The sequence below is a fragment of the Molossus molossus genome, unplaced genomic scaffold (genome assembly GCF_014108415.1).
Source record: "Molossus molossus isolate mMolMol1 unplaced genomic scaffold, mMolMol1.p scaffold_m16_p_6, whole genome shotgun sequence".
Classification (NCBI taxonomy): Eukaryota; Metazoa; Chordata; class Mammalia; order Chiroptera; family Molossidae; genus Molossus; species Molossus molossus.
Window position 1 is genome coordinate 8,757,719 of NW_023425399.1, and position 25,511 is coordinate 8,783,229.

Genomic DNA, 25,511 nt, shown 5'->3' on the forward strand with positions numbered 1-25,511 from the left:
TGATCCTTATTGCAGGGGAGGGAGCATGTCTGATGGGTATCTGGGAGAAGAGTGTTCCAGGCAGAGGGAATAGCAAGCGCAAAGGCCTAAAAGTAGGACCTTGCCTACAGTGTGGTTGACTTGGGCCTTAAGTGTATTGTTATGGTTTTGTTTTGCTATGTAAATAACAAGAGGTAAAAGAAATCAGGAAATGTAGAAGGGGGCTGGGAGAATCACCCATAATCTTTGTACCCAGAGATAACTAACTACTGTTACCATCTTGATCTCTGTACTTTCCAATTTAAACTTAAGATGTCACTTAGCATCTGTATTAGTTTACTAGGGTTGCATAGCAAAATACCAGACTGGATAGCTTAAACAACAGATAGAAATTTATTTGCTCAGAGGTCTGGAGCCTAGAAGTGAAAAAAATCAGTGTCAGCAGGCTTGGCTGCTTCAGAGGCCTCTCCCATTGGTTTGCAGATGGCTGCCTTCTCACTGTGTCCTCATCACATGGTCTTTACTCCCGCAAGGGTGCATCCCTGGTGTCTCTTTGTGTGTCTGAATTTCTTCTTATAAGGACATCAGTCCAGTTGGATTAGGGCCCACCCTAATGGTCTCACTTTAACTTAATCAGCTCTTTAAAAGCTATGTTTCCAAATATAGGCACATTCTCAGGTGCTGGGAGTTAGGACTTAAACATGAATTTGAGAGGACGCAGTTCAGCTCATGACACCATCTATGAACAGGTACCTCAGATATGTATCAGTCTTCCTAGTAGTATGACTCTGTGCTCCTTGAGTATTCATTTTTATTAGTTTAGGTTTATAAATTAACCAGCAGTAATGCACAGTGATTTCCTAACCCAAATTAGTTAGGATTATTACAGATTTAGATTTAACTCTTTCTGAACAAAAGATGTTGTGTTCTCTGGCATTTGCTTATAATGTCACAAACATCCTTCAGTTTTGTGTTTGCTGGAGACTTGATCCACAATAGTTAAATAATCCAGTTGGCTCTTCTGTGGATGAAAAATGAGTGTTTCCCAAATAAGCCATTCAAGTATGCTTTCAGGTTTTGTTTTTTTGTTTTTTTATCCCTCCCCCCCCTTTATTGATTTTAGAGGGAGGGGGAGAGAAACATCGATTGGCCGCCTCCTACATGCTTTCCACTGGAGATAGGGCCCACAACCAGAGTGTGTGTCCTGACTGGGAATTGAACCGGCAACCACTTGGTGCATGGGTCAGTGTTCAATCACTGAGCCATACCGGCCAGACTGTTTTCAGGTTTTTGCTGTGCTATTTGATATTTTTCTTCAATCAGCTGTCTTCTTTGTTTACTTTATTTTCAAAGGAAAAATTTACCATCAGCATAAATGGGAAGTTAGTATAGTATTACCTGGCTCAGCAGTTAGAGCATGGTCCTTGGACCAAAGGGTCGCGGGTTCAATTTCCGGTCAAGGGCATGTACCTGGGTTGCAGGTTTGATCCCTGGCCTCGGTTGGGATTGTGCAGCAGGCAACCAATCAATGTGACTCTCTCACATTGATGTTTCTCTCTCTCTCTCTCTCCTCTTTCTCTCTCTCTTCCCCTTCCTCTCTCCCTCCTTTCCACTCTCTCTGAAAATCAATGGAAAAATATTCTCACCTGAGGAAATTTTTTCCATTGATTTTTAGAGAGAGTGGACAGGGAGTGGAGGGGCAGGCACATCCCAGGTACATGCCCTTGACTGGGAATCAAACCCGCACCCTTCGGTGCTTGGGCTGACGCTCTGATCACTGAGCACCCCAGCTAGAGCTAAATATGTTATTCTTAAAAATAAGTACATGAGGCCCTAGCCGGTTTGGTTCAGCGGTTAGAGTGTTGGCCTGCGGTCCTGAGAGACCCGGGTTCGGTTCCCGCTAAGGGCGCGTACATCGGTTGCAGTTTGTCCCCGGCCCTGGTTGGTTGTGCGGGTGGCAGCCACTCGATGTGTTCCTTTCACATCAATGTTTCTCTCTCTCTCTCTGTTCCTCTCTCTCCCTCCCACTCTACCTGAACAAAAAATGGAAAAATGTCCTCGGGTGAGGATAAAAAAAATAAATAAATAAGTACATGAGCCCTGGCTGGTTTGGCTCAGCGGTTAGAGCATAGGCCTGCAGTCCAAAGAGACTCGGGTTGGTTCTCGCTAAGGGCATGTGCCTTGGTTGCAGTTTGTCCCCGGCCCTGATTGGGTCATGCGGGTGGCGGCCACTCTATGTGTTCCTTTCACGTCAATGTTTCTCTCTCTCTCTCTTCCTCTCTCTCCCTCCCTCTCTATCTGAACAAAAAATGAAAAGATGTCCTTGAGTGAAGATAAAAAAATAAGTACATGACCTGAAGCAGGTGTTCACCCATGTGCCACCTAAAATCATCTAATCTGTTGCTCAAACCAAAAACCTAGGAGCCATAGTTGACTCCTTTCTCTCATGCTTCGTAGACAATCAGACAGCAAACCGTATCAGCTTAGACCTCTAAATATCTAGAATTGTGCTACTTCTTACCGCCTTCACTGAAACCCCTAGCTGTTTCTACCCTAGCTCCCTTTACTGTGTTCTTCACACAGTAATCAGAGGGATCCTATTTAAAAAACAAGTCAGATCCTGTTACTCCTGTTTAGAACTCTGGTGGCTTTTTTATGTCACTCAGTAATGGTGGGAGTTCCTAATTTCCGACTGCAGATAAATTGGCATCTTTGCTTTTCTTTGACAATGTGGCAAAGTCCTTCTTCAGGGCTTTCACACTTGCCTGTTTCCTCTGCCTGGAAGACTTCCCCCAGCTATCCATAAGTCAAGCTCCCCCATCTTCAGATCTTCAGTTATGACTCCGGATTGCAGTAAGACTTTCCTTGATCACCCTATTTAAAAGTATAACTCTTTATATGCACAAGCAATGGATATAGACCTTAGGTTGGGGAAAGCAGGAGGGGGGTGGGAGCTAGAAGGAGGGGGTCAGTAGGAAAAAAGGGGGACATCTGTAATACTTTCAACAATAAAAAATAAAAATTATAACTCCTCTCATTACTTTCTGCTCCAGAAACCACCATCTGTCATGCTACATAATTTACATACTTATTTTGTCAGTTATATGTGTCCCACTAGAGTGTAAGCTCCATGAGGTCAAGCATTTTTGTTTTGTTCGCTGCTTATTCCCTAGTGCCTAGAAAAGTATCTGATATATAGTAGATGCTCAGATATTTATTCAAATTGAATTAATAGTAGCACACATCCTACACTTTGGGAAATACTGAGATATACTGGGAACACCTTCCACAGCCTTGAATCCCTCCTGTGGGTCTTTGTTCAGTCATATGTTGAGCTACTTGCCTCTGAGAGTCTAGCCAGTTGGGGACTCAGCTTTTAAGGCAAAGAAGGCTCGTAACTTGCCTGGATCCTGAGTTTTATCCAGAGGAAATAGTCCAAATGCTAGGGAAAGAGGTGGGGAGGAGGGAGAGGTAGGCAGGACTCGGGAGAGCAACCCTGGGAGAATTCCTTTATGCCCTATGCCACCGCTTCATGCCCTCTTTAGCCCAAGTGCCTAGGCTCGTTCTGGAAGACACCCAGGACCCACTCAAGCTTCAGCCTGAACTTGGGAGTAGTAGCTGGAACCTGTGAGGTGTGTTTGTGTACTTGCTTTCATGAGCTACTTGTCAGGGATTTTTGGAAACAAGTATCAGAGAACTGCCTACCCTCTTTTATTTAGCTTTGTCTTTTAACAGAGAAACTATAATTTAATTGAAAATGTTATCCTTGGTGCCTTCCAGTTGACTCTTAGTTGATCAAGAGGACATTATTGTAATTTGATATGGCCAGGACAACTCTTCCTCTCAAGGTAGTTTGAGAGTCATTGCAGCAAATGAGCACATTCTTCACCTCAGAAACTGGTAATAAGAACAAAACAAAAGAAATTGCTTCTTTTCTTCCAAGGCACTTTTGTTAGCACTTTGTTGATGGTTTTTATTTCAAACTAATGGACCCAAATCAATCAACATTTCTACTTGTAAGCCCTTTATGAAGTTTGCCAAAGCCATGGGGATGGGGTGGGGTGTCTTTTTAGGTTTGGGCGTCTAGCCCTGATTCGGTCATCACTTCACCTGAAACAAAACCATATGCCCCTTCCTTTTGGTTGTGCTGGTTAATTACAAATAGATTGGAAAGCAGCAAATTGGAGGTACAACAACTTTCAGCATCATTTGCATGTCAGCATCTTCATTCCCAGGTAGTGATAATGAGCAACTAACTCTAGGCTTACACGTTTCCCTGGAGTTGCTAGTATCTTGAATTTCTTTCCATTTATTTTAGGAGTAAAAGTCCCTCGCAATTTTCGACTGTTGGAAGAACTCGAAGAAGGCCAGAAAGGAGTAGGAGATGGCACAGTTAGCTGGGGTCTAGAAGATGACGAAGACATGACACTTACAAGATGGACAGGGATGATAATTGGGCCTCCAAGAGTAAGCGTCGAGCTACGGCTATAAATGTCAATGTCTTAAATTCACTGTGCCTCCTTTTAAAAAAAGTATTAGCCTTATCACAGAAAAAGCTCACCAATGGTATATTTTCTGAAATGTGGCTATTCTTTTTTTGACGAGTTTCAGTTTATATATTTGAACCTCTGATGCTGTTTAATCCCTCTATGGTAAGCAAAAACCTGTTTAGACTCATAGTGTGGTTTTATTCATTGTTCCCCAGTTCCCATATGCACCTATATCCTAATTTTTGGGGACCATTCATTGAAGGGTTATTGCCTCCCTGGTCAGCTCTGGTCTGTTCCAGGCACTGTTAGGCTCAGAGACCTTTGCAAAGAAGACAGTGACAGTGGAAAGTGACCTCTCTTTTAAAGCTTTGTGATTTGTGAGAGTTCCCAGTCTTCATAATGCCAGCTAACCATTTTTTATAACACATAGTAAACCGCTCAGAAATATAATTTAATTCTCACAAGAACTTGTTGTTAGGTACTATAAACTATTGTCTAGTTGCATTCTGTTTTATAGATGAGGAAACAGACTCAGAGAAGTAAAGTTACTTGCCCGAAGTCACATGGCTGATAATTCCCAAACCAGGTCTGACTCCAGACCCTGTGCTCTTAACCACTATGCTACATTGTGTCCCTCCTGTTTATATTTTGTTTTCCTCTGTCCCCATTATAGAATTTTCCAGTGTTAAGTAGTAATGTGATGTAGGAGTGAAGAGAGAGATTCCCATAATGTGATACATTTTTCAGACAAGCAGTAGGAGATTCTGCCTGAATGCAGGTGGGCCTTTCCTGTGTCCACTTGTGCGTAAGGATGATGATCTTCATTCTTTTCTCTGTATGCAAGGCTCTGCACCACTTCTGTAGGAGATAGAAAGCCACATGGAACATGCCCTCAACTGAAACCAGGAAGTGTTATGCTCATAAAGTGTTAGGACAGTCTAATGTTGATCTTAGACTGTGGTAAACACTCATGACAAATGACTGGCTTTGCCTTTTACTGTTACTTCTTGAGTCATTTTTGTAACACTAGTTTTGTTTCGGGTTTTTTAAAAAATATATTCAATCTGCTCTTACTAATTTCTTGATCATTTTTTAAACCTATGAAATCCAGGATTTTCGGAATCTGTTGAATACTGGGGGAAACCTAATCTAGAAAGCTCATTTCTTCATGGAGATCATTTTTCTTGCTGTCTCTGAAAGTCCATTGTGTGGTGATGGTTTCCTTCACTGCATTTCATCTCTTTCTAAGAGTGGTTTCGATTTCTTGAGGATGAGAACTATTGTTCCATACTCCTTACTATCCAGAGCACCTGGAAGTGACAACTTAAGAATGGGCTAGTTGTTCAATAGATTTATTAATCAACAGAACCGTTTCCAGGTACTAACAACTTAATAATGAACCAGTGCACAACATTGAATACACTAAATACCACTGGATTATACACATAAACAAATGAACAAGTGAAATGAACCACTAAGTTCTGTTGAAAATATTCTGTTCTACCTAAAACACTTCAGATCACCTTGAGTTTCAGAGTATCTCTTTAAAAAGAAGCTAGCTTTTCATGAAATAACTTAAGTATGCAAAATGCTTTCCATACATCCTTTAAAAAAATAAATAACAGCTTTGAGATATAATTCATATACCATAAAATTCACTTACCGTAGAATACACCTTTAAAATACACACTTACGTGGTTTTTATTATACTCAAAACTGTGCAACTATCACTAATTTCCAAACATTTTCATTACCCCAGAAATAAACCCCATTCCTTTTGGTAGTCATTTCCATACTACCCCCCCCCTTTACATTCACTAATTTACTTTTTATCTCTATGAATTTGCCTGTTCTGCACATTTCATATAAATGGAACCATATAACATGTGGTCTTTTGTGACTTTTTTACTTAGTATAATGTTTTCAAAGTTCATCCATGCAATAGCACTTACATTTTTATGACTGAATAATATTCCATTATGGATATACCATATTTGTTTATCCATTAATTAGTTGATGTACATTTGGATTTTTTCCACTTTTTGCCTATTATGAAAAAAGCTGCTGTAAACATTTATGTACAGGTTTTTGTGTGGATGGGTGTTTTAGATTCTCGTGGGTGTATATACATAGGATGGAATTGTTGGTAACTCTGTGTTTAACATTTTAAAGAATTGCTCAAACTGTTTTTCAAAGTGGCTCCACCATTTTATATCCCCACCAGCAATGCAACAGAGTTTCAATTTCTCTGCATCCTCACCAATACTTGTTATTGTCTGTCTTTTTACCACTATAGTTTTGATTGTCCTGGCTCCCCGAGGTTAAAAGCAAAGTCATAAAAGGAACTGTCTGCTTCTAGGTGCCTCCTATGACCAATCTGTTTTAAGATTAGCATACAAGTTATATGCCAGTATTAAAGCATCTAAATAGAGCACTTGAGTTACTCATTTCCCTATTATATTTTTGTTATTGTATTATTCAAAAGAAAATCCATCAAAAATTTTTAAATGTATTTTTTTCTTTATTGATTTTTAGAGGGGTGGGGAGGGAGAGTTAGAAACATAGATGAGAGAGAACATCAGTTGGCCACTTCCTGCATGCCCCACACTGGGGATTGAGCCCACAACCTGGGCGTGTGACCTGACCAGGAATCGAACCAGTGACCTCTTGGTGCATGGGTCGACACTCAACCACTGAGCCAGCCCTGGCCAGTGTGGCTCAGTTAGTTGGGCAATGTCCTGAGCACCAAAAGGTTCCTGGTTCAATTCTCAGTCAGGGCACATGCCTGGGTTGTGGTCTCGATCCCCATGAGGTGGCCTGCAGGAGGTAGCTAATCGATGTTTTACTCTCACATCAGTGTTTCTCTCTCTCCCCTTCCCCGCTTTCTGTCTCTTTAAAAATCAATTTACAAATATTTGTTTAGTCCTGGCTGGTTTGGCTCAGCAGTTCAAGCATCGGCCCACAGACCAAAGAGTCTCAGGTTCGATTCCAGTCAAGGGCACGTACCTTGGTTACAGTTTGGTCCCTGGCCCTGGTCCAGTTGTGCAGGAGGCAACCAGTCGATGTGTCTCTTTTACATTAATGTTTCTCTCTCTCTCTCCCTCCCTCCCTCCCACTCTATCTGAAGATAAATGGAAAAATATCCTCAGGTGAGGATTTAAAAAAATAAAAGAAAAAAAATTATTTAAAAAAAGATGTATAGCCCTGGCCGATTTGGCTCAGTGGTTAGAGCATCAGCCTGCAGACCAGACAGTCCCGGGTTTAGTTCCTGCTAAGAGCATGTACCTTGGTTGCAATTTGTCCCCGGTCCTGGTTGGGGTCATGTGGGTGGCAACCATTCCATGTGTCTCTCTCACATCAATGTTTTTCTCTCTCTCCCTCCCTCTCGGCCTCCCACTCTTTCTGAAGATAAATACAAAAATGCCCTCGGGTGAGGATAAATAAAAATAGAAAAATAAAAAAAGATATATACCCACATGATCCAGCAATTCTGCTAAAAATTTACTCAGCTCTTCTTGAATATATTGTCCACAAAATAATTTCATGCAGTGTTTTCAATAGTGGCAAAATATTGGAAACTGCCTCGGGGTCTTTCAATTGACCATATTACTTACTGTTTAGCTCTTCAAATGAATGAAACAAGTTTGTGTGTGCTGCAAATGGGATGATCTCTGTGATGTTTAAATGAAAAAAAGTGAGATGCAAAGCAGTATACAGAATAAGCTGCCATGTGGGATGGAGGGCCACGGTGGGAGAAGAAAAGGTCATACGTAATACTTGTGCTCTTGTGTACTTAGAATACTTTTGGAAGAACATAAAAGAAATTGGTAACAATGGTTGCCTTCTTCAGAAGGGATCTGGCTGGCTGGACCCAGGGTGTAAAAGAGACTTACCATATATCTTTTTGTACTCTTTGAGTATGCTTTAATTATATGTGTGTGTTAGCTGTTTGAGTGCTTTTTTTTGGGGGGGGGGGGTGGTAAGGAAAGCAAGTTCTCCGAACCTAAACCCATCCAAGTGCCCTTTGTAAAATTCAGGAAAATGTCCAACTGTTACAGCATTAGATGTGTGGAGTATTTCTATTCTGGCCACAGAGGTGCTAACAGTAGCCAGGTTAAAGAGCAGGGTTTCTCAGCCTCAGCAGTGACATACTGGACTGGGTCATCCTTTGTTGTGGAGCTGTCTTGTACATTGTGGGATGTTTAGCAGTATCCCTGGTCTCTACTCAATATATGCCAGTTGTGACATACTCTGTTGTGACAACAATAAATGTCTCCAGATGTTGTCTAATTCCCCTCACTATGGGGCAGTGGGGGCAGAAATTGTCTTGGTTGAGAAGCGCTATTATGGCTCTGGGGTTCTGCAGATAGTGTTTTATGTGTGCAATAGAGCCTGGGCATGTGTTTATACACACACTTATCTAAAAGTACTGTGTGTGTGCTTAAGAACGTGATAATTACAGGAGTATATGAAGTAAAAGGAAAATGATCTTCCCCCATTTCAGAATATTTCCCACAGAATAAAAACTAGTCAGTTGTGTGGTGTGTTTCTTCTGGCTGTTGCTGTAGGTACACAAACAAATACATATCCTTTTAAATACAAGTGAGACCTGGCTATGCATAACGTTTTGCAACTTTTTTTTTCACTTAACAGATGATGGACATCTTTCAACATCAGTGCATATTGACCTCTCTTTTTTAAAAGCTTTAAGTTACATGTATAAATATATTCTCAAAAAAAATTTTTTTTTAGTTTAAAATATTTCAAATGAAAAAACTTCATTATTATTTTAGATGATTTGTTACCAAGCTCCTAGGTGTGTACATGTATAAAACAAAAAGATTATTACTGCCCTGGCTGGTTTGGCTCAGCGGTTAGAGCGTTGGCCTGCGGACCAGAGAGTCCCGGGTTCGGTTTCTGCTAAGGGCACGTACCTCGGTTGCAATTTGTCCCCGGCCCCAGGTTGGGGTCATGTGGGTGGCAGCCACTCGATGTGTTTCTCTCACATCAATGTTTCTCTCTCTCTTCCTCCCTCTCTCCCTCCCGCTCTATCTGAAGATAAATGCAAAAAAAAAAAAACAAAAAACAATATTACTGCCTGACACCTCAATCCTCAACTTTTCCTAACTAAAAAAAAAAATTTTAAACAATATACAGAGTATGTGGAATGAGAAGTGCATTTTGTTTCCTTTAACTCTTTGCATCAATCAGGAAAAGAGAAACTATACTGGATATTCCAACAAAGATAATTTAATATAGGAAGTTGACCAAATAGGTGTTGGACTGAAAAAAAGCAAAAAAGGTACACTGTGGGAACACAAAGATAACACTACAGGAAATAGTAGCCACTCCCTGGGGCTGGGAGGGCACTAGAGGAGGCTAGGGCTATCAGAACCTAGCCCTAGAGGAGAGGTACCCTCTGCTGCTGGTGCCTACGGAGGCCAGAGGGACTGGTTAGGGGAATGCTCAAGACCAGAAGCAGCTCTTGCTGCCAAGATGAGGGGCTCATGCCAGGTGACACTGACAGAAACGGAAAGCAAATGGAAATGAGCAGGTGCCTTTGTATTTTAGTATTGTGTAGTTAACTTCACAGTTCAGTCTTTAGGTTGTAGAACATTCCTGTGGCACTAAGATTGAATTAGAGAAATGAATAATTACTGTGGCCTCTAGATGGATCCTGTGGCTCACTCGAAAGGATACTCTGACTGGTAGAGAGAGGGAGAGTTTTTGTACAAAGGAAGAGGGTATCTTGTCACTGTCTAGAGGGCGTGTACAGGTGCTGGTTAGTAAACTCCCAAGTACACCTTTCTCTGCTCAGCTTTGGATACTGCAAACTATGTTTTTCCTTTATCAGCTGGCTTCCTGTTAGGTTTCTCTGTTTAGGACACAGGAGAGGGACTGAAAGGCAGGGTGAGGGACTGTTCTGTCCATGTCACTTTGGTAGCAGCTTTGCGTTCTGACATCACCTATGATTCCAGCCTCCAGCGTTTGGGGACACTCCCAACACCACAGCCTCTCCTCAGGGGTCTTTGTTCAGTCCCAGAGACCTGTCTTCTGAGCATCGAGGTCTGATCAACTGGAGCCTGTTCCCTTTGTCCCCCCAACCTTAAGGGTTACCACCTGTTCCCTGTAGCTATTACCCCTGTGTTAGCTCAGGTTCCCTTTTTAAATCGTTTTTAAGTCCAGTGACACTGATGTAACCCAATTTCTATATTAAATTCTCTGTTAAAATACCTAATATGGTATCTTTTCCTGGTTTATCCCTCACTGCTACATCCCACTTTCCTCCCCAGATTCACTATGAGCAGCAGTTTGGTGCATCTTCTTTCACACCTTTCTCTGCATTTACCTACCTGTCTATATCCTGAGTCATTAAGACCTTCTCAAGCTCTGCAGTTTCACATTTTATAGGGCCTGTGCTTTATTCTACATGGCATGTGCCCACATTAAACATAATTTTTATATAACTACATAAGATGTGAATTGAGTAGCAGTTGATGTTTAATTGACCCAGTAACACTATCTTATATATTAATTTAGATTTTGTCATTTGATTTGCATATTTAAGTCAGTACCTTTTTCCTATTCTTATGTTTTTCAGATACATTTTAATTTATAATAGTTTTACAGAAAAGTTGCAAAGGTAGTATAGAAAGTTCCCTCACCCATTTCTCTTATTGTTAATATCTTAGTATAGTACATTTGTGTGTTTTTTTAATAGATAAATTTTTAATTGATGTTTTTAGAGAGAGAGGAAGGGGAAGAGAGAGAGAAACATCGATATGTGAGAGATACATCCATTGGCTGCCTCATGCATCCTCCTCCTGGGGATTGAGCCCACAATCTGGGCATGTGCCCTGACCGGGAATCGAACTGGGACCTTCCCAGTCCATGGGATGACACTCAGTCCACTGAGCCACACCAGCCTGGCAGTGTAGTACATTTGTAAAAACCAGTGAACAAATATCGACACGTTAACTAAAGTCCATAATGTACTCAGGTATTCTTAGTTTTACCTTATGTCTATTTTCCATTCCAGAATTCTACCCAAGATACTTCATTATAGTTTGTCGTCTTATCATTGGCTCCTTGTGGCTGTGACAATTTCAGGTTTTTCTTGTTTTGTTGCCCTTGTCAGTTTTAAAGAGTACTGGTGAGGTATTTTGTAGAATGTCTCTATATTGGAATTTGCCTGATGTTTTTCCTCATGATTAGGCTGGGATTCTCTCTCTCTCTCTCTCTCTCTCTCACACACACACACACACACACACACACACACACACCCCACCCCACCCCACCCCAACCAGGTCCAGAAAAAGCTTTGTAATCTTTAGGCTCTGGACTTGTGCCTAACGGAGAAATATCCTGTGTGCACATAAATATACCCAGAGTTGGAGGGAGGCATTTGTTTTTATAGATGGTACCTATCTTCAGCTTGCTGGCTATCCCACCAGCTCTGTCTTAGCAGTGTGTACGCGTGTGCTATGCGTGTATGCCTGCCTCAACCTTTGAAGAGGCTACAAAGTATCTGATTAAATGAATATACTGTATTTAGTTAGTCCCTTGCAGGTAGACATTTAGATTGTTTACAGTTATTTTTGCTGTTGCAGACAGTGCTTCACATTTTTGTGCACAAGTATGAGTCTGCCTGTAGGAAATTCCTAGAAAAGGTCTTGCTTGTCTGAGCATGCCTATTTCACATTATGATGGGCACTGCCAAATTGTCCCATGAAGCTCAAGCCACATCAACAATGTAGAAAGTTTTTGTTCCATGATCAAATAATGAATCTTGAGAACTGTGTTCCTTACAGAGGTAGAATATTCTAGCAATTTTCCATCGAGTGCATTTCCTTTCTTTCATGAAACCTTTTTAGCAGGTCCCCTGGAGCACTCACAAACAAAAGAAGAAAACCAGGACCCCCTTTTTTTTTTTAAGAGAGGAAGGGAGGGGGAGAGAGAGAGAATCATAGATGAGTGAGAACATCAATTGGCCACTGGGAATTTGGCCCACAACTTGGGCATGTGCCCTGACCAGGAATCGAACTAGCGACCTCTTGGTGCGAGTCGATGCTCAACCACTGAGCCACACCAACTGGGCAGGACCCTGTCTTTTTTTCTTCATTGATTTTAGAGAGATAGAAACATCGATGAGAGAGAATATCGACTGGCCACCTCCTGCATGCCCCGCACTGGGGATTGGGGCCCACAACCTGGGCATGTGCCCTGACTGGGAATCAAACCAATGACCTCTTGGTGCATGGGTCGACGCTCAACCACTGAGCCACACCAGCCAGGCCCTGAAGGGTAATTAAAAAGCCCAAAGGAAGATTTTTTATAAAAAATAGGGTCCTGCCCAGCTGGTGTGGCTCAGTGGTTGAGCATCAACCCATGCACCAAGAGGTCATTGGTTTGATTCCCAGTCAGGGCACATGCCCAGGTTGTGGGCCCCGATCCCCAGTGCGGGGCATGCAGGAGGTGGCCAGTCGATGTTCTCTCTCGCTGATGTTTCTATCTCTCTCACCCTCTTCCCTTCCTCTCTGTCTAAAAATCAATAAAGAAAAAAAAAATTTAATGACCCTTCAGGGGTCTCTATGTTCACTGGATTGAGACTTTTTTTTACTGCGTTCCAGTGAAATTTCCAGTTGAACATCAGTAGTCAGAATTCAGTGTCTTTTTTCTTTCTAAGCAGTTAGTCATAGAATGCATGTTTTTAAATTAGACTTCATAGTGTCAAGAGTAATGTTAAGATTTAATCTATGGCCCAGCTGGTTGGCTCAGTGGTTGAGCATTGACCCATGCATCAAGAGGTTACCAGTTCGATTCCCTGTCAGGGCACATGCCCAGGTTGTAGACCAAATCCCCAGTGTGGGGCATGTAGGAGGCGGCCAGTTCATGTTCTCTCTTATCAATGTTTCTCTCTCTCTCCCTCTCCTTTCCTTTCTCTCTAAAATAAATAAAGAAAAATAAAATAAAAAGATTTAATCTATATAATAATCAGAATCCTATTAATAAGCTGCCCACCTTCTTAACCATTTATATGTTGTTATTAATAGGTATCAGAGGAATTTTATCAATACTGATAAGCCACAAAACATCCCAGCAGATGAATATATTGCTGTATCAGAACCTCCAAAGTGTGATATCAAATATTTTTAAAGATTTAGTGATTTTGGCAATGCTGTGTGCCCATATCCCCAAGGACTTTTGTATGTAAGAAATTCTGTCTTTGAATTGTGTGACAGATAAACCATTGAGCATGAATGCAGGACACGCAGATGAATTTGGGATCCGTGCAGTCAACAGATATTTAGTGTGTAGCTGCTGATGGGAGACTGTGCTAGGTTCTGAAGATAGACCTTTTATAATTCTATATGGAAATCCTGTTTCTGTTTGCTTTTTACTTGTTATGTTTACTGGGTGATTTTTTTTTTCTCTGAGGAAACGCCTTAATGACAACAAGCTGTTCATTTTATATTAACATGAGGGCAGTATCCATTCATTCAACAAACATTTGAGCACCAATTCTGTTGAATCCCCTGCCCTCCCTGTTCTGTGTTTGGTGAGGGAGGTCTGACACCAGACTGGGTGGGAGATCTTCAGGTGGGAGATCAGGGGGACTTGTAAGAGGAAAGTTCACTTGAGCCGGAGAGGTGCAGGATGTAGAAGAATGACTGGTGTAGGGGCCCCAAGATAGAACTTGGCGTGTTTGACGAGTATGGAGGCCAGAGGGCCTGGATGGGGAGGCAGAAGAATAAAAGGAGAGGAAGGCAGAGGTGCACAGGGCCAGTCTGGGAACTTGGGCTTCTTTCTCAGGTCACTAGGAAGACATTGGAAGGGTTAAGCCTACAGGAACTGTTTCTGGATTTAAAAGGTTAATCAGCACTGGCCAGTTTGGCTCAGCGGTTGGAGTGTCGGCCTGTGGACCGAGAGTCCAGGTTCAGTTCCCGCTAAGGGCGTGTACCTTGGTTGCCTTTGTCCCCAGCCCTGGTTGGGGTTGTGTGGGTGACAACCACTCAGTGTGTCTCTCTCACATCAATGTTTCTCTCTCTCTTTCTCTCTCTCCCCCTCCCTCCCTCCCTCCCTCCCTCTCTGTCTGAAGATAAATGCAAAAATGTCCTCAGGTAGGGATGGAAAAAAAAGGTTAATCAGGCTGCTGTGTGGAGAACAGATTGTAGGGAGTTAGAGAGAAAACACTTTGGAGAGTCAGGTGAAGTACAGTGGTGGAGGAAAGTGGATGGGTGTGAGACTTTTTGATGATTGGAAGGTAGGGGTTATGGGAAAAGGGACTTGTGGCTGGCTGCTAGGGTTTTGTCTTCACTAACTGCCAGATGGTGGAGCAGGGTTGAGGGTGGGTGAACATCCAGATTTGAGTTTTGGTTTTGTTATAGTTGAGGGTCTCTGTTAAATGGATGTAAACTTTCTGTGGATATATTATGAATGCCTTCAGAATCTTAAAATATGTTCCAGTTTTTTTAGTTAGAGACAAGCCACTGTTTAGACACTATTTTCAGGGGTTTAAGTCACATCCTTTGTAATTTATTTCCCCAAGGACACTAGATGTCGCTGTTTACACGGAAGCTGTTGTTTTTACAGCCGGCACTGAAGAAGGGGCAAGGTTATGTGCCTAAGAGAAGAACCATAGGAGGATGGCCCCTGCCTTCAAGGGTGCTGTCTGATGGGGAGACGTCACCACAGTGTGGTCTTCAGACACAAGTGACAGCAATGCGATTTCATGTAGGACAGAAAGCTGTGGATTCGCCTTCTGTCCTGTATGCTATTTGAACTGGGAAGTGTTTGATTAGGTGATGTTTGAACAGGGTATTAAAAAGGGCTGTGTGGTAGTTCAGGTGGAAACATGGTACGGTAGGCAGAAGGAACAGCCTGGAAATGGCAGCACATTGGTAGACATTTCAGTGAAAAGTTCATTGACGTGGGGGTTTAGACTTTTCCAGTGTTTCTTAACAAAGGCATGGCTGGTGTTTGAAGAAGGAATATTTTTTTATGCAGTCCTGTTGTCCTGGGTTCCCATCCCCCACCTCACACACTAACTGCTAGTAATCTCTTGGGTTATTATAAAGGCAGCAAGGGAGAGTTGGTACCTAGTGGTTGAGATCTCTTGCACAGTGCACAGGCCCAGAGTGGTGATGAAGTGGGAAAGCTACTCTCATATCTGTACCCATCTGTACCCCCACTCCTACCTTCTGCGTAATTTTGAAGTTCTGTAAAGAGATGCCTGTTTGGCTCAGCAGTTAGAGTGTCGGCCTGTGGTCCAGAGAGACCCAGGTTTGGTTCCCACTAAGGGCACGAATCACGGTTGCAGTTTGTCCCCGGCCCTGGTTGGGTCGTGCGGGTGGCAGCCACTCTGTGTCCCTTTCACGTCAATGTTTCTCTCTCTCTCTCTTCCTCTCTGTCCCTCCCACTCTGTCTGAACAAAAAATGGAAAAATGTCCTCGGGTGAGGATAAAAAAAAGAGAGAGAGATGCCTGTTCTGTGCTTTGGACATCATGACATTTAATGCACTGGCTATGATCCTGGCATGGATAGACATTTAGTGTGACTTCCCAGAATATAGAATGCCTCTTACACACCATCCCCAGAGCATTGGGCAGCTCTGCAAGGTAGAGAAATTAACTTAAAACTTTAGTGCCTGGCCAGAGCATGGCTCAGTTTGTTGAGCATCGTCCTCTGTACTGGTTGCCAGTTTTATTCTCAGTCAGGGCACATACTTAGGTTTTGGGTTCAATCCCCAGTCAGGGCATGTACTGAAGACAACCAATCAATGTTTCTCTCTCTCTCTTTCTTCCTCACCCCCCTTCTCTCAGCATGTCCTCGGGTGGGAATTAAAAAAAAACAACTTTAGTACCCTGGCCAGTTTGGCTCAGCAATTAGAGCAACAGCCTGCGGTCCAGAGAGACCCGAGTTCGGTTCCCACTAAGGGTGCGTACCTTGGTTGCAGTTTGTCCCCGACCCTGGTTGGTCGTGTGGGTGGCAGCCACTCGATGTGTCCCTTTCACGTTGATGTTTCTCTCTCTCTCTCCCTCTCTCTCCTTCCCACTCTATCTGAACAAAAAAAATGGAAAAATGTTCTCGGGTGAGGATAAAAAAATAAAAAATAAACTTTAGTGATGCTAACTTTTCTGTCTTCATTTTTATTCCCCCAAGGCCAGAATTCACAGACACTAGTGTAGGGACTAGTCACCGCTGACTTATCAAACAGCAGGTAGGCTCTTTGTAACGGAAGCAGACACACCCGTTCTACAGTCAGGGGCTTTCAGAGGTCTGCCTTTTTGAACTCTCTGTAATTGCCTAACATCTCTGTACCCTTCTTTTCCAGACAATTTATGAAAACCGAATATACAGCCTTAAAATAGAATGTGGACCTAAATACCCAGAAGCACCCCCCTTTGTAAGATTTGTAACAAAAATTAATATGAATGGAGTTAATAGTTCTAATGGAGTGGTAAGTTGTTTTTTTCTTCCCCTACTTGTTCCTCGAGCTAGAGAAACACTTTGTACTTTTGGGCCTGATCCCACGTGGTCCTTGGTTATTTGATGATAAAATATATGGCAATAAAAACATGCAGATTTGGTGTGGGGGCCTGTTTCCCAATTGTATTTGACCATTACTCACAGCAGCTTCTGAAATATGCGCTCACTCAGTCTTTATGATATACCTGTATGAGGTAGAAATGAGGACACGGAGGCACAGAGGTGAAAGAGCTTGTCCAGGGTCTCATTTTTACCTTGTGGGCCTGATTTGGGGACCACTGGTATATAATTTTTAAAATTTATTTAATGGGCTTGCTTTTTTAAACTTATTTTTATTACCATAAATGGAAACCAGTCTTACTTGTCATAAGGCAATAATGACAACAAGAATTACTACAAAAACAAAGCAAAGCTAATAAATTCTTCCTCCTCGTGTTGCTTGCCAAGGCCTCCGAGCCTTTGAGGCCTGCTCTCTTGTTCAGAGGGGAGATCAGCAGGTGTCCGAGGGTGTTGCACATGTTTGCTAAGCCTGTATTTTGAGGTATTCCGAAGATTTGGGGAAAATATTGAAAAGAGATAAGCTTTGTTACTGTGTTCAGTGTTAAATGTTATATCCAAGTTCCACCTAAAGTCCAGAATCCAGAACTTGACCCACACTTTGGGACATTTCTTTCATGGAATGCCGTGTTAACTTGACAGAGTATGACTCTGAGGCGGGCCCTTGTCACTGGAGTTTGGGTCCAGGCCACCCATTGCCTTTGCTCTTCCAACTGCCCTGCTCATCTTTATCATCCGACACCTGGGTGGAGAGTCAAGCAAGGATCAAGCCAGAGCAGCAGCCCACCCAGAAACAAGTCATTGTTTTAGCGCTGATTAGGTTAACTCTTACAGAGCATCGAGTGTTTGGCCATTTCTCTGAAGGTGGCTTTACTTAGCCATAATTTTCTTCTCCCAGACAGTGAGAGTTTAGGACATAAAAAGGGGAAACAGACTGGCGGGAGGGATCTTGCAGGTATTCTGCATGTCCAGTACTGTGTGATCAGCATGTTCAACTTGAAAAGTGCGTCAAGTTTGTACTGGAGCGTAACTCCATTGTACGGTTATTTTGTTTGAGAGCCAGACAGTAATTTGTTTTTGTTTGCCTTTTTATAGGTGGACCCAAGAGCCATATCAGTGCTAGCAAAATGGCAGAATTCATATAGTATCAAAGTTGTCCTGCAGGAGCTTCGGCGCCTAATGATGTCTAAAGAAAATATGAAACTCCCTCAGCCACCTGAAGGACAGTGTTACAGCAATTAATCAAAAAGAAAACCACAGGCCCACCCCTCCCCCATTCGATTTAAGCAGTCTTCATTTTCCACAGTAGTAAATTTTCTAGATACGTCTTGTAGACCTCAAAGTACTGGAAAGGAAGCTCCCATTCAAAGGCAATTTATCTTAAGATACTGTAAATGATACTAATTTTTTGTCCATTTGAAATATATAAGTTGTGCTATAACAAATCATCCTGTCGAGTGTAACCACTGTCCACATAGTTGAACTTCTGGGATCAAGAAAGTATATTTAAATTGATTCCCATCATAACTGGTGGGTCACATCTAACTCAACTGTGAAAAGACATCACACAATCACCTTGCTGCTGATTACATGGCCTGGGGGCTCTGCCTTCTCCCTCCCTCCCCACCCACCCCCACCTCCTTGCAACAGCCCTCCAGTTTGGGGTGGCTTGTTAGAGTAGATGTGAAGGTTTCAGGTCACAGCCTGTGGGACTACTGCTGGGTGTGTGGGGGTGCTTCGTTTGCACCCGATTTCTTTTTTTAAGTCTTAAATGATGCCCCCCCTTCCAAGCCATCATCCTTTCCCCACTCTCTATTACCACCCTTGGCCGAAGCATAGATTGTAACCCCCTCTGCTCCCCTCCGAAATTGGCCTTTGGTGAGGAATTCAGGGCTTTCCCCATATCTTCTCCCCCCACCTTTATATCGAGGGGTGCTGCTTTTCCTTCCTCCTCCTCAAGTCCTTTCTTGCACCATCACCACCCAATACTTTCCATGACACTCCCTTGCTTTGGCCAGAAGCCATCAGGTAAGGTTAGAAAGAATCTCTGACCTCCCTCATTTAGTTTTGGAACCACATTCATTTAGTATCCACCAGCCTAGGAAATGAATATTGGGTCCTCAGCCCTGCCACCCTCTGCTGTCATCATCAGCTGATGCGTGTTTTGTTTTGTTTTGTTTTTTTTTAGCTCAGGAAGGCCACAGAAGACACTTGTAAGCACACATGATCCCTTTGAATGAATTTTTTTTCTATTCCCATCATTGCTTTTGCTTTTACAAATTGAACAGGGCCCAGGTTTTAAACAGGGCTCTTATTTGGTCATCTTTGCAATCCATTTGGGTCTAGTTTGGAATCTGACAACTGGAACAAAAAGAACCTTGAATTCGGTGCGTACTTTGGTTTTGGTGCTGCAGCTTCTCACGGTCCTCAGCAGGGATTAAGAAAGAACTCGGTGTGCACGGCAGAACCCCGAAATTGGCGGGCTTGACTTCCTGGCAAATTGCTGCGTTTTTCCACTTTTCTGTTCAGGACCACTAATTGCTGAGATGTGGATGCATACTGAAATAAAAGCGATTCATTGTGTTCTAAAGGATTTTTTTTTTTTTGTAATTTAGTGTTTGTGTAAAACCACCTTTTGAAGCAGCAACTATCAAGTCTGAAAAGCAATTGATGTTTCCATTAATCTTTTTCTGGGGAAAACCTTAGTTGTAAGGATTTAACATCCTGTAAGTAAAGTTTAACATAACAGTATTCCTCCATAAGCAGCCTTTTTATTGTCAGACCATTGCCTGATTTTAATATAATAAAAAAAAGTGTGCATTAATATTTAAGAAGCTCTGCTCTTCTTGCTCTTGGCAGATAACTTAGCAACAGCACTCAACGTTGTAGATGCTTTGGGCTTCCATTTGACGTCCTATGCTGGGGTTGGCCAGCTTTTTGCAAAGGGCCTTAGTTAGTAAATAGGTTTTGTGGGCCAAGAGGCAAAATTGAAGATGATATATAAGTATTTATATAATGAGAGAAAACGAATTCCCACATTTTTTGTTGTTAATCCTCACCTGAGGATATTTTTCCATTGATTTTTTAGACAGTGGAAGGAGGCAGGGAGAGAGAAACATTGATATGAGAGACATCTATTGGTTGCCTCCCACATGACCCCAACTGTGGCTGGGGATCGAACCTGCAACCCAGGTAAGTGTCCTTGACCAGAAATTGAACCCAAGACCCTTGGGTCTGAGGGCCAATGCTCCAACTGCTGAGTCAAACTGGCCAGGGCCCCACATATTTTTTTATTGATGAAATTCAAAGTAAAATAATTGAGTACAAATTTTTTGTAATGTTACAGGCCTACTAGTGAGAAAATGGGAATTCTTATTTTAGGGGAGAACATTTTGCTTAGTTGGAATACGAAGTTAGTATTCCCTATTATCAAATCAATTGCAAATGTTCATCTGTAAAACTCATTCTTCAGCTCAGCAGTTAGAGTGTCGGCCTGCAGACTAAGGTTGCAGGTTCCATTTCGGTCAAGGGCACATACCTTGCCTGCAGTTTGGTCCCCAAACAGGTTCATGTGGGAGGCAACCGATAAATGTGTCTCTCTCACATCAGTGTTTCTCTCTCTCTCCTTCCCACTCTGTCTGAAGTAAATGGAAAAATATCCTTGGGTGAGGGAAAAAACAATTCAGCCAGGCTGGTGTGGCTCAGTGGTTGAGCAATGACGCATGCATCAAGAGGTGGCCAGTTTGATTCCCGGTCAGGGCATATGCCCAAGTTGTGGGCCAAATCCACAATGGGGGGGGGGGGGGGCATGCAGGAGGTGGCCAGTTGATGTTCTCATTGATGTTTCTTCCTCTCCCTCTCTCTAGAATCAAAGAAGAAAAAAATGCATTCTTTATTTAAGGGGTCATACTGAAACAGGCACAGGTTTGTCCTGTAGACCACAGTTTGCCAGCCCCTGACCTAAAAGATTGTAGTAAACAAAAGGGATGACATCCTTTGATTTAAGTAGCTTTGTTGGACTATTAAATCTCCACTAGAAGCTATTTATTGGCTAGATTTAGTATACTGGAAGGATGGGGAGGATTTTTCACACGTATTTCTGGTCTATGAAAAGAGACTTGATCTGATGATTGACAATTTGTCCACCATTCACTTGTGAGGGGTGGAAACATCTGTGGCTGCTTTTACCCAGCATTTGAACTTCCTGCTGTGGTCCCAACCGCCAACAGGCACGCCCTTGGTGTCCTGTGGCAGGAGCCAGGCCATTCCCTTGTGGCTGTTGGGGCCAGCTCGGATGTCAGAACCTGGCTGTCTGGGAAGAGCCAGCTTGTTCCTCACAGGCCACCCTCCAGAAAGCACTGCCCAAATTTCTGCCATCGGCCCTCTGAGCTCTGGAGTGAATTGCTGCCTTTCAGCTCTGGGCCAGGGACATTTGTGGGTTCTTTACCCTCAGTCAACTCCAAAGGGAGAAAGGACAGAGAGGTTCTAAAATTATTTCAAAATGTTACTGGAAAACCTCAAAGCAAAACCTAAGGATGGCAGCTCTTCTGTGCTGAGTGACCTCCGGAGGAGACAGTCCTGTCCGAAACCCTAGCGTGCCCCTCTACCTAAGTGGGTCTCGGGGAACTGGGCTGGGCGCTTCAGAAACAACTAGAACTTCCTTGAAACACTGCTGGCGTCTGCGAGCTGTGGTTATTGTGTCCCACAGCTGTGTCACTTGCTCTTTACTGTTGCTGGTGGGTTCACAGGTGGTGAAGGTTATGGCTGGAGTTTAGGCCTAAACTTAGGGCCAAGAAGCGGCAGCTGGCCTCCCTGGGTCATACTCCAGTTCCCAGCTCCTGCCAGGTCCTCTGCTTCTGAGAGAAGATACTTCCAGGTTATGTAGAACTTCGAGGATGCAGGGAGGTCTCCATAGTGACCTGATGAAGTTGGCGGTAAAGCTCCCCCTCTGACTGGCCAACAGCAAACCAGCGATGGGTCCCCCTTGACTCGTGACCTCTGACCCGAATCTTGGGGTGAGGGCAGATCCCTTGAGCTGTGGTGTCTGCAGAAAAGGCGCCTGGGCCTGCCCTGGCCGGTTTGGCTCGGGATAGAGCGTTGGCCCGCTGACCATTGAGTCGCAGGTTCAGTTCCGGCCAAGGACACGTACCTCGGTTGTGGTTTGTCCCCGGCCCTGGTCGGAGTCGTGCGGGACGCAACCAGTCGATGTGTCCCTCTCATGTTAATGTTTCTCTCCCTTTCTCTGCTCCCTCCCTCCCACTCTATCTGAAGATAAATGGAAAAATGTCCTCGGGTGAGGATTAGGAGAAAAAGCTGCTGGGCCCTGTGGGTAGGGCCACTGCCACACCGCTGCCCTAGTTGTGACGTAGCGATGTGAACGGTGTGGACCCAGCCTCGTGTCAGGTCCTCCGGCGGCCGGCGGGTCTCTGGCCCCTCGCCCTTTTGCCCTCCACGCCTGGGAATGAGTGGACACTCGGTCATGTTCCCTTTCTCTGTGTGCCTGTTCCCTGCTATCCCCCCGTCGCAGAACCCCGTGGAAGGACTCGGGGCGTGGCATTAGGGGTTTTCTCGTCCTCGGCAGAGGAGGTTCCGAGGAGGGCAGCTTGCGCAGTTCTGAGCTCAGAGAGGCCACGGGCCACCTCAAAGGCTTCGTGAGCATTACGCGTGGCCACCTGTTTAGTCAGCTGCTGTGCATTGGCTGCGGTGACCCTGGAAGAAGGAAGACGTCAGTGCTCGGGGCAGCCTCACCGATGCCGCTGGTCCTGTCACCTGGAACGAGACGGCACGGCCACATCGTCAGGGTTCTGCACGGGTCTAACTGATGGCAGGTGAGGTGAAGGTGCTACTCAGTGCCAGGAACATGGGTTCAACCAAGGACCGATCTTTCCAAGAGAAGCCATGAATGTAGATTTTTATGTGAAATTCCCCAGTGTTTGTGTCAATAATAAAGAGCAAGTCACACAACTGTGGGACACAAACTTCATTCCCTCTGTAGAGCAAAGTACTATCACAGCTTGGAGGCCACTGTTGAGACCATCATGGTGGACTTGAACCTCTGGGACGTCTGTGGTCCTGGGAGCTCTGCATAGGGACATGCTGGGGTCCCTGGAGCGTGGTGGGAGGTGCCACGGGAAACAGACCCGCATTTCAGGGAGTCTGCAGTGCTGTCCACTGTGAGATAGATGCCCCTGTATGTACCACCAAGAAAAAATGCAGCCAGTTACAAGTGTAAGACACGTGAATATAAGGACTTCCAATTCCGGGTTAAGATGTGTGTCCCCTTGAGAGTTGGTGGGACGCAGGTGTATTTGTCGGTGGTGATCAGGACAGAGGTGGAGGCCACCCGTGGTGAAGGACAGACCACATCAGATGAGTCTGCCCCTTACACTTCGATAGCAAATCTGAGCTGCAGAGCCCATTTTCATGTTTACTAGACAGAGAATACACGAGCCTAGAAGGTACTGCAAACAGGAGAAATGGAATAGAAGTCCCCCTGCCTCTGACACCATGCTCTCCAGGTACCTGTGGGCGGGGGATCCCCCTGACTCTCCTTTCTTCCCACCCACTTTTTTTTTTTTTAACAGTTGAGAATGTGGCCTCCACTTTGCTCTTCCCTGGGTGCTTTTCTCCCTCGGGACCTCTCGGAGTCCCTGCAGAGCACCCAGTAACTGGGAGTGCCATCACCCAGGTGACCAGCCCTGTCTCCGGGACACAGTAGTTTTGCTCACCAGCCTCAGGGTGGGGGTGTGTCTCCATGGAATAAAGTGCTAGAAATGGACTTCTCTGTCGAGGGACGGGGCATTCTTAATTTTGTCATTTTCAAGTTGCCTACAAAGAAGTTTCAGCTTCCCCTCCCACCAACACGGTAGGACAGGTTGCTTCCCGCCCGCTCTCTGATCAGACTTCTGTGCCTACCCCTCTTGGAGCGGAACGTGCTATTTCCCAGTTTTCATACACATTTCTTATGTGTGGGTCTGGGTTCTTTCCCCTCAGCTGGGACTTGCCAGGCATGGGGAGTGGGAAGGGGGGTCTGCTGGTCTGTGATGCGTCCTGCTGCGTACTCGTTAGGTGCCGGTGGACAGTAGGGCGGAGAGACAAACAGGTGGACCGGCTGAGGAGGCTGGCAGTTCCAGGTGAAGACTGAGTGGGCGAGTGTGTGGGAGGACAGACAGACACACGACTGAGTGCGTGGAGGTGAGATCCCAGCGCGGGACCCCAGCTTGTGAGGCAGGTCCTGAACCCCTCTGCCTGTCGGTATCCACAGGGCTGTGAGGACAACGTGGGATTTTACCCGTGGTGGGACTCTCACGGTCCTCGGTACAAACAGACCCCCGGTAAGCGTCAGTTAGCCCCTCTTACTACCCCATGCCGGGAGGAGAAAAGTGCAACTCCCCAGGTCTCCTGCTTGGGGCTCCCCGGTTCTGGCTCGGGCCTGCCCGCGCGCCGTGAGCCAGCAGAGGGCGCCCGCGCGCTGCGGACCCTCCCGGATCAGCCCAGCCCCCAGGGCTGGGCGTGGAGGAGGCGACAGATGTGGCCGCTAGGCCGGGAGACCCCGTCTGAGCTGGGCTCTCGCGTCTTGCTGTGTGCGTTGGGCGCAGGGGAACCCTGCAGAAGACCCGGGGAGGAGGGTTCCGCAACCTCACCACACCCCCATACCTGGAGGAGCTCTACCCCTCCCTAGTGCACCCTCGCCACCAGCCCATTTTTCACCCCAGTGGAGCCCAGGCCCAGGAAGGGCGCGGCCGCGGTCCCCCAGCCCGGGAGTGCCTGCCAGGAGGGAATCTTGCTGACACGCAGAGCCAGAGAGAGGCTGCTGCGGGCTGCTGAACTGACCGGATTTGTCTCTGGAATGCCGGCTTGGGGTGGCCGAATGTTTCCATGTTTCAAGAAAAGCCAGTCATCAGAATTTGGTAAAAATCTCAGGTTTTACAGTGGGACCAGTTGCCACCCCTGAGCTACCTTTAATGCTCCCTCGGAGGAAGGCGTTTTGAGACCAAACTGTCTCCCTGCTTTTTCCCACCCAGTCCCTCTCCTTCAGGCCTCAGTTTGCAGGATTTTCTCCAGCTGGATTCGGAGCCAAAGCCCATCCCTGAACGTTCCCAGTGGAGTTTTCGCCCACTGCTTCGTCATTCATTCATTTAGTCATTCAACAAGCCTTTGCGGTGCACCTGTGCTGTGTGCCGACCCCTGTGCTGGGGACAAAACAAAACAAGAAAACCCCACCTTTGTAAAGCTGAGAGAGAGAGAGGAAGGGAGAGGGAGAGAGAAAAACATAAATTGGCCACCTCCCACACCCCCAACCTGGGATCCCCAGGCATATGTCCTGACCAGGAAATGAACCGGCAACATTTCAGTGCACAGGACCACGCCCAGCCAACCGAGCCACGCCTGCCAGGGCTGCGGACCTGATCTTTGAATGGAGAAGATGAACAATAGACAAAGTGATTTTTGAAGCATTAAGCACATGCCCAAAGGAATGGAATGGGAGGCAGCTCT

The 25,511-nt window shown here is 44.8% G+C and overlaps 1 protein-coding gene across 5 annotated transcripts in view; it reads left to right on the top strand.

Moving 5' to 3' along the window:
* UBE2V1 (ubiquitin conjugating enzyme E2 V1) overlaps positions 1-18,460 on the top strand; it is a 32,915-nt gene extending 14,455 nt beyond the window's left edge. For 3 of the 5 annotated variants that reach the window (XM_036244476.1, XM_036244479.1, XM_036244480.1), the window contains exons 2-4: positions 4,298-4,446; positions 16,804-16,929; positions 18,111-18,460. In XM_036244476.1, coding sequence (XP_036100369.1) covers positions 4,298-4,446; positions 16,804-16,929; positions 18,111-18,257 — 422 coding nt within the window. In that variant the 3' untranslated portion in view covers positions 18,258-18,460. Of the gene's footprint in view, positions 1-3,788; positions 3,880-4,052; positions 4,215-4,297; positions 4,447-16,803; positions 16,930-18,110 lie in introns of those variants that run through there. The other 2 variants (XM_036244475.1, XM_036244478.1) reach the window with 2 other exon arrangements.
* Positions 18,461-25,511: the final 7,051 nt, after the last annotated feature.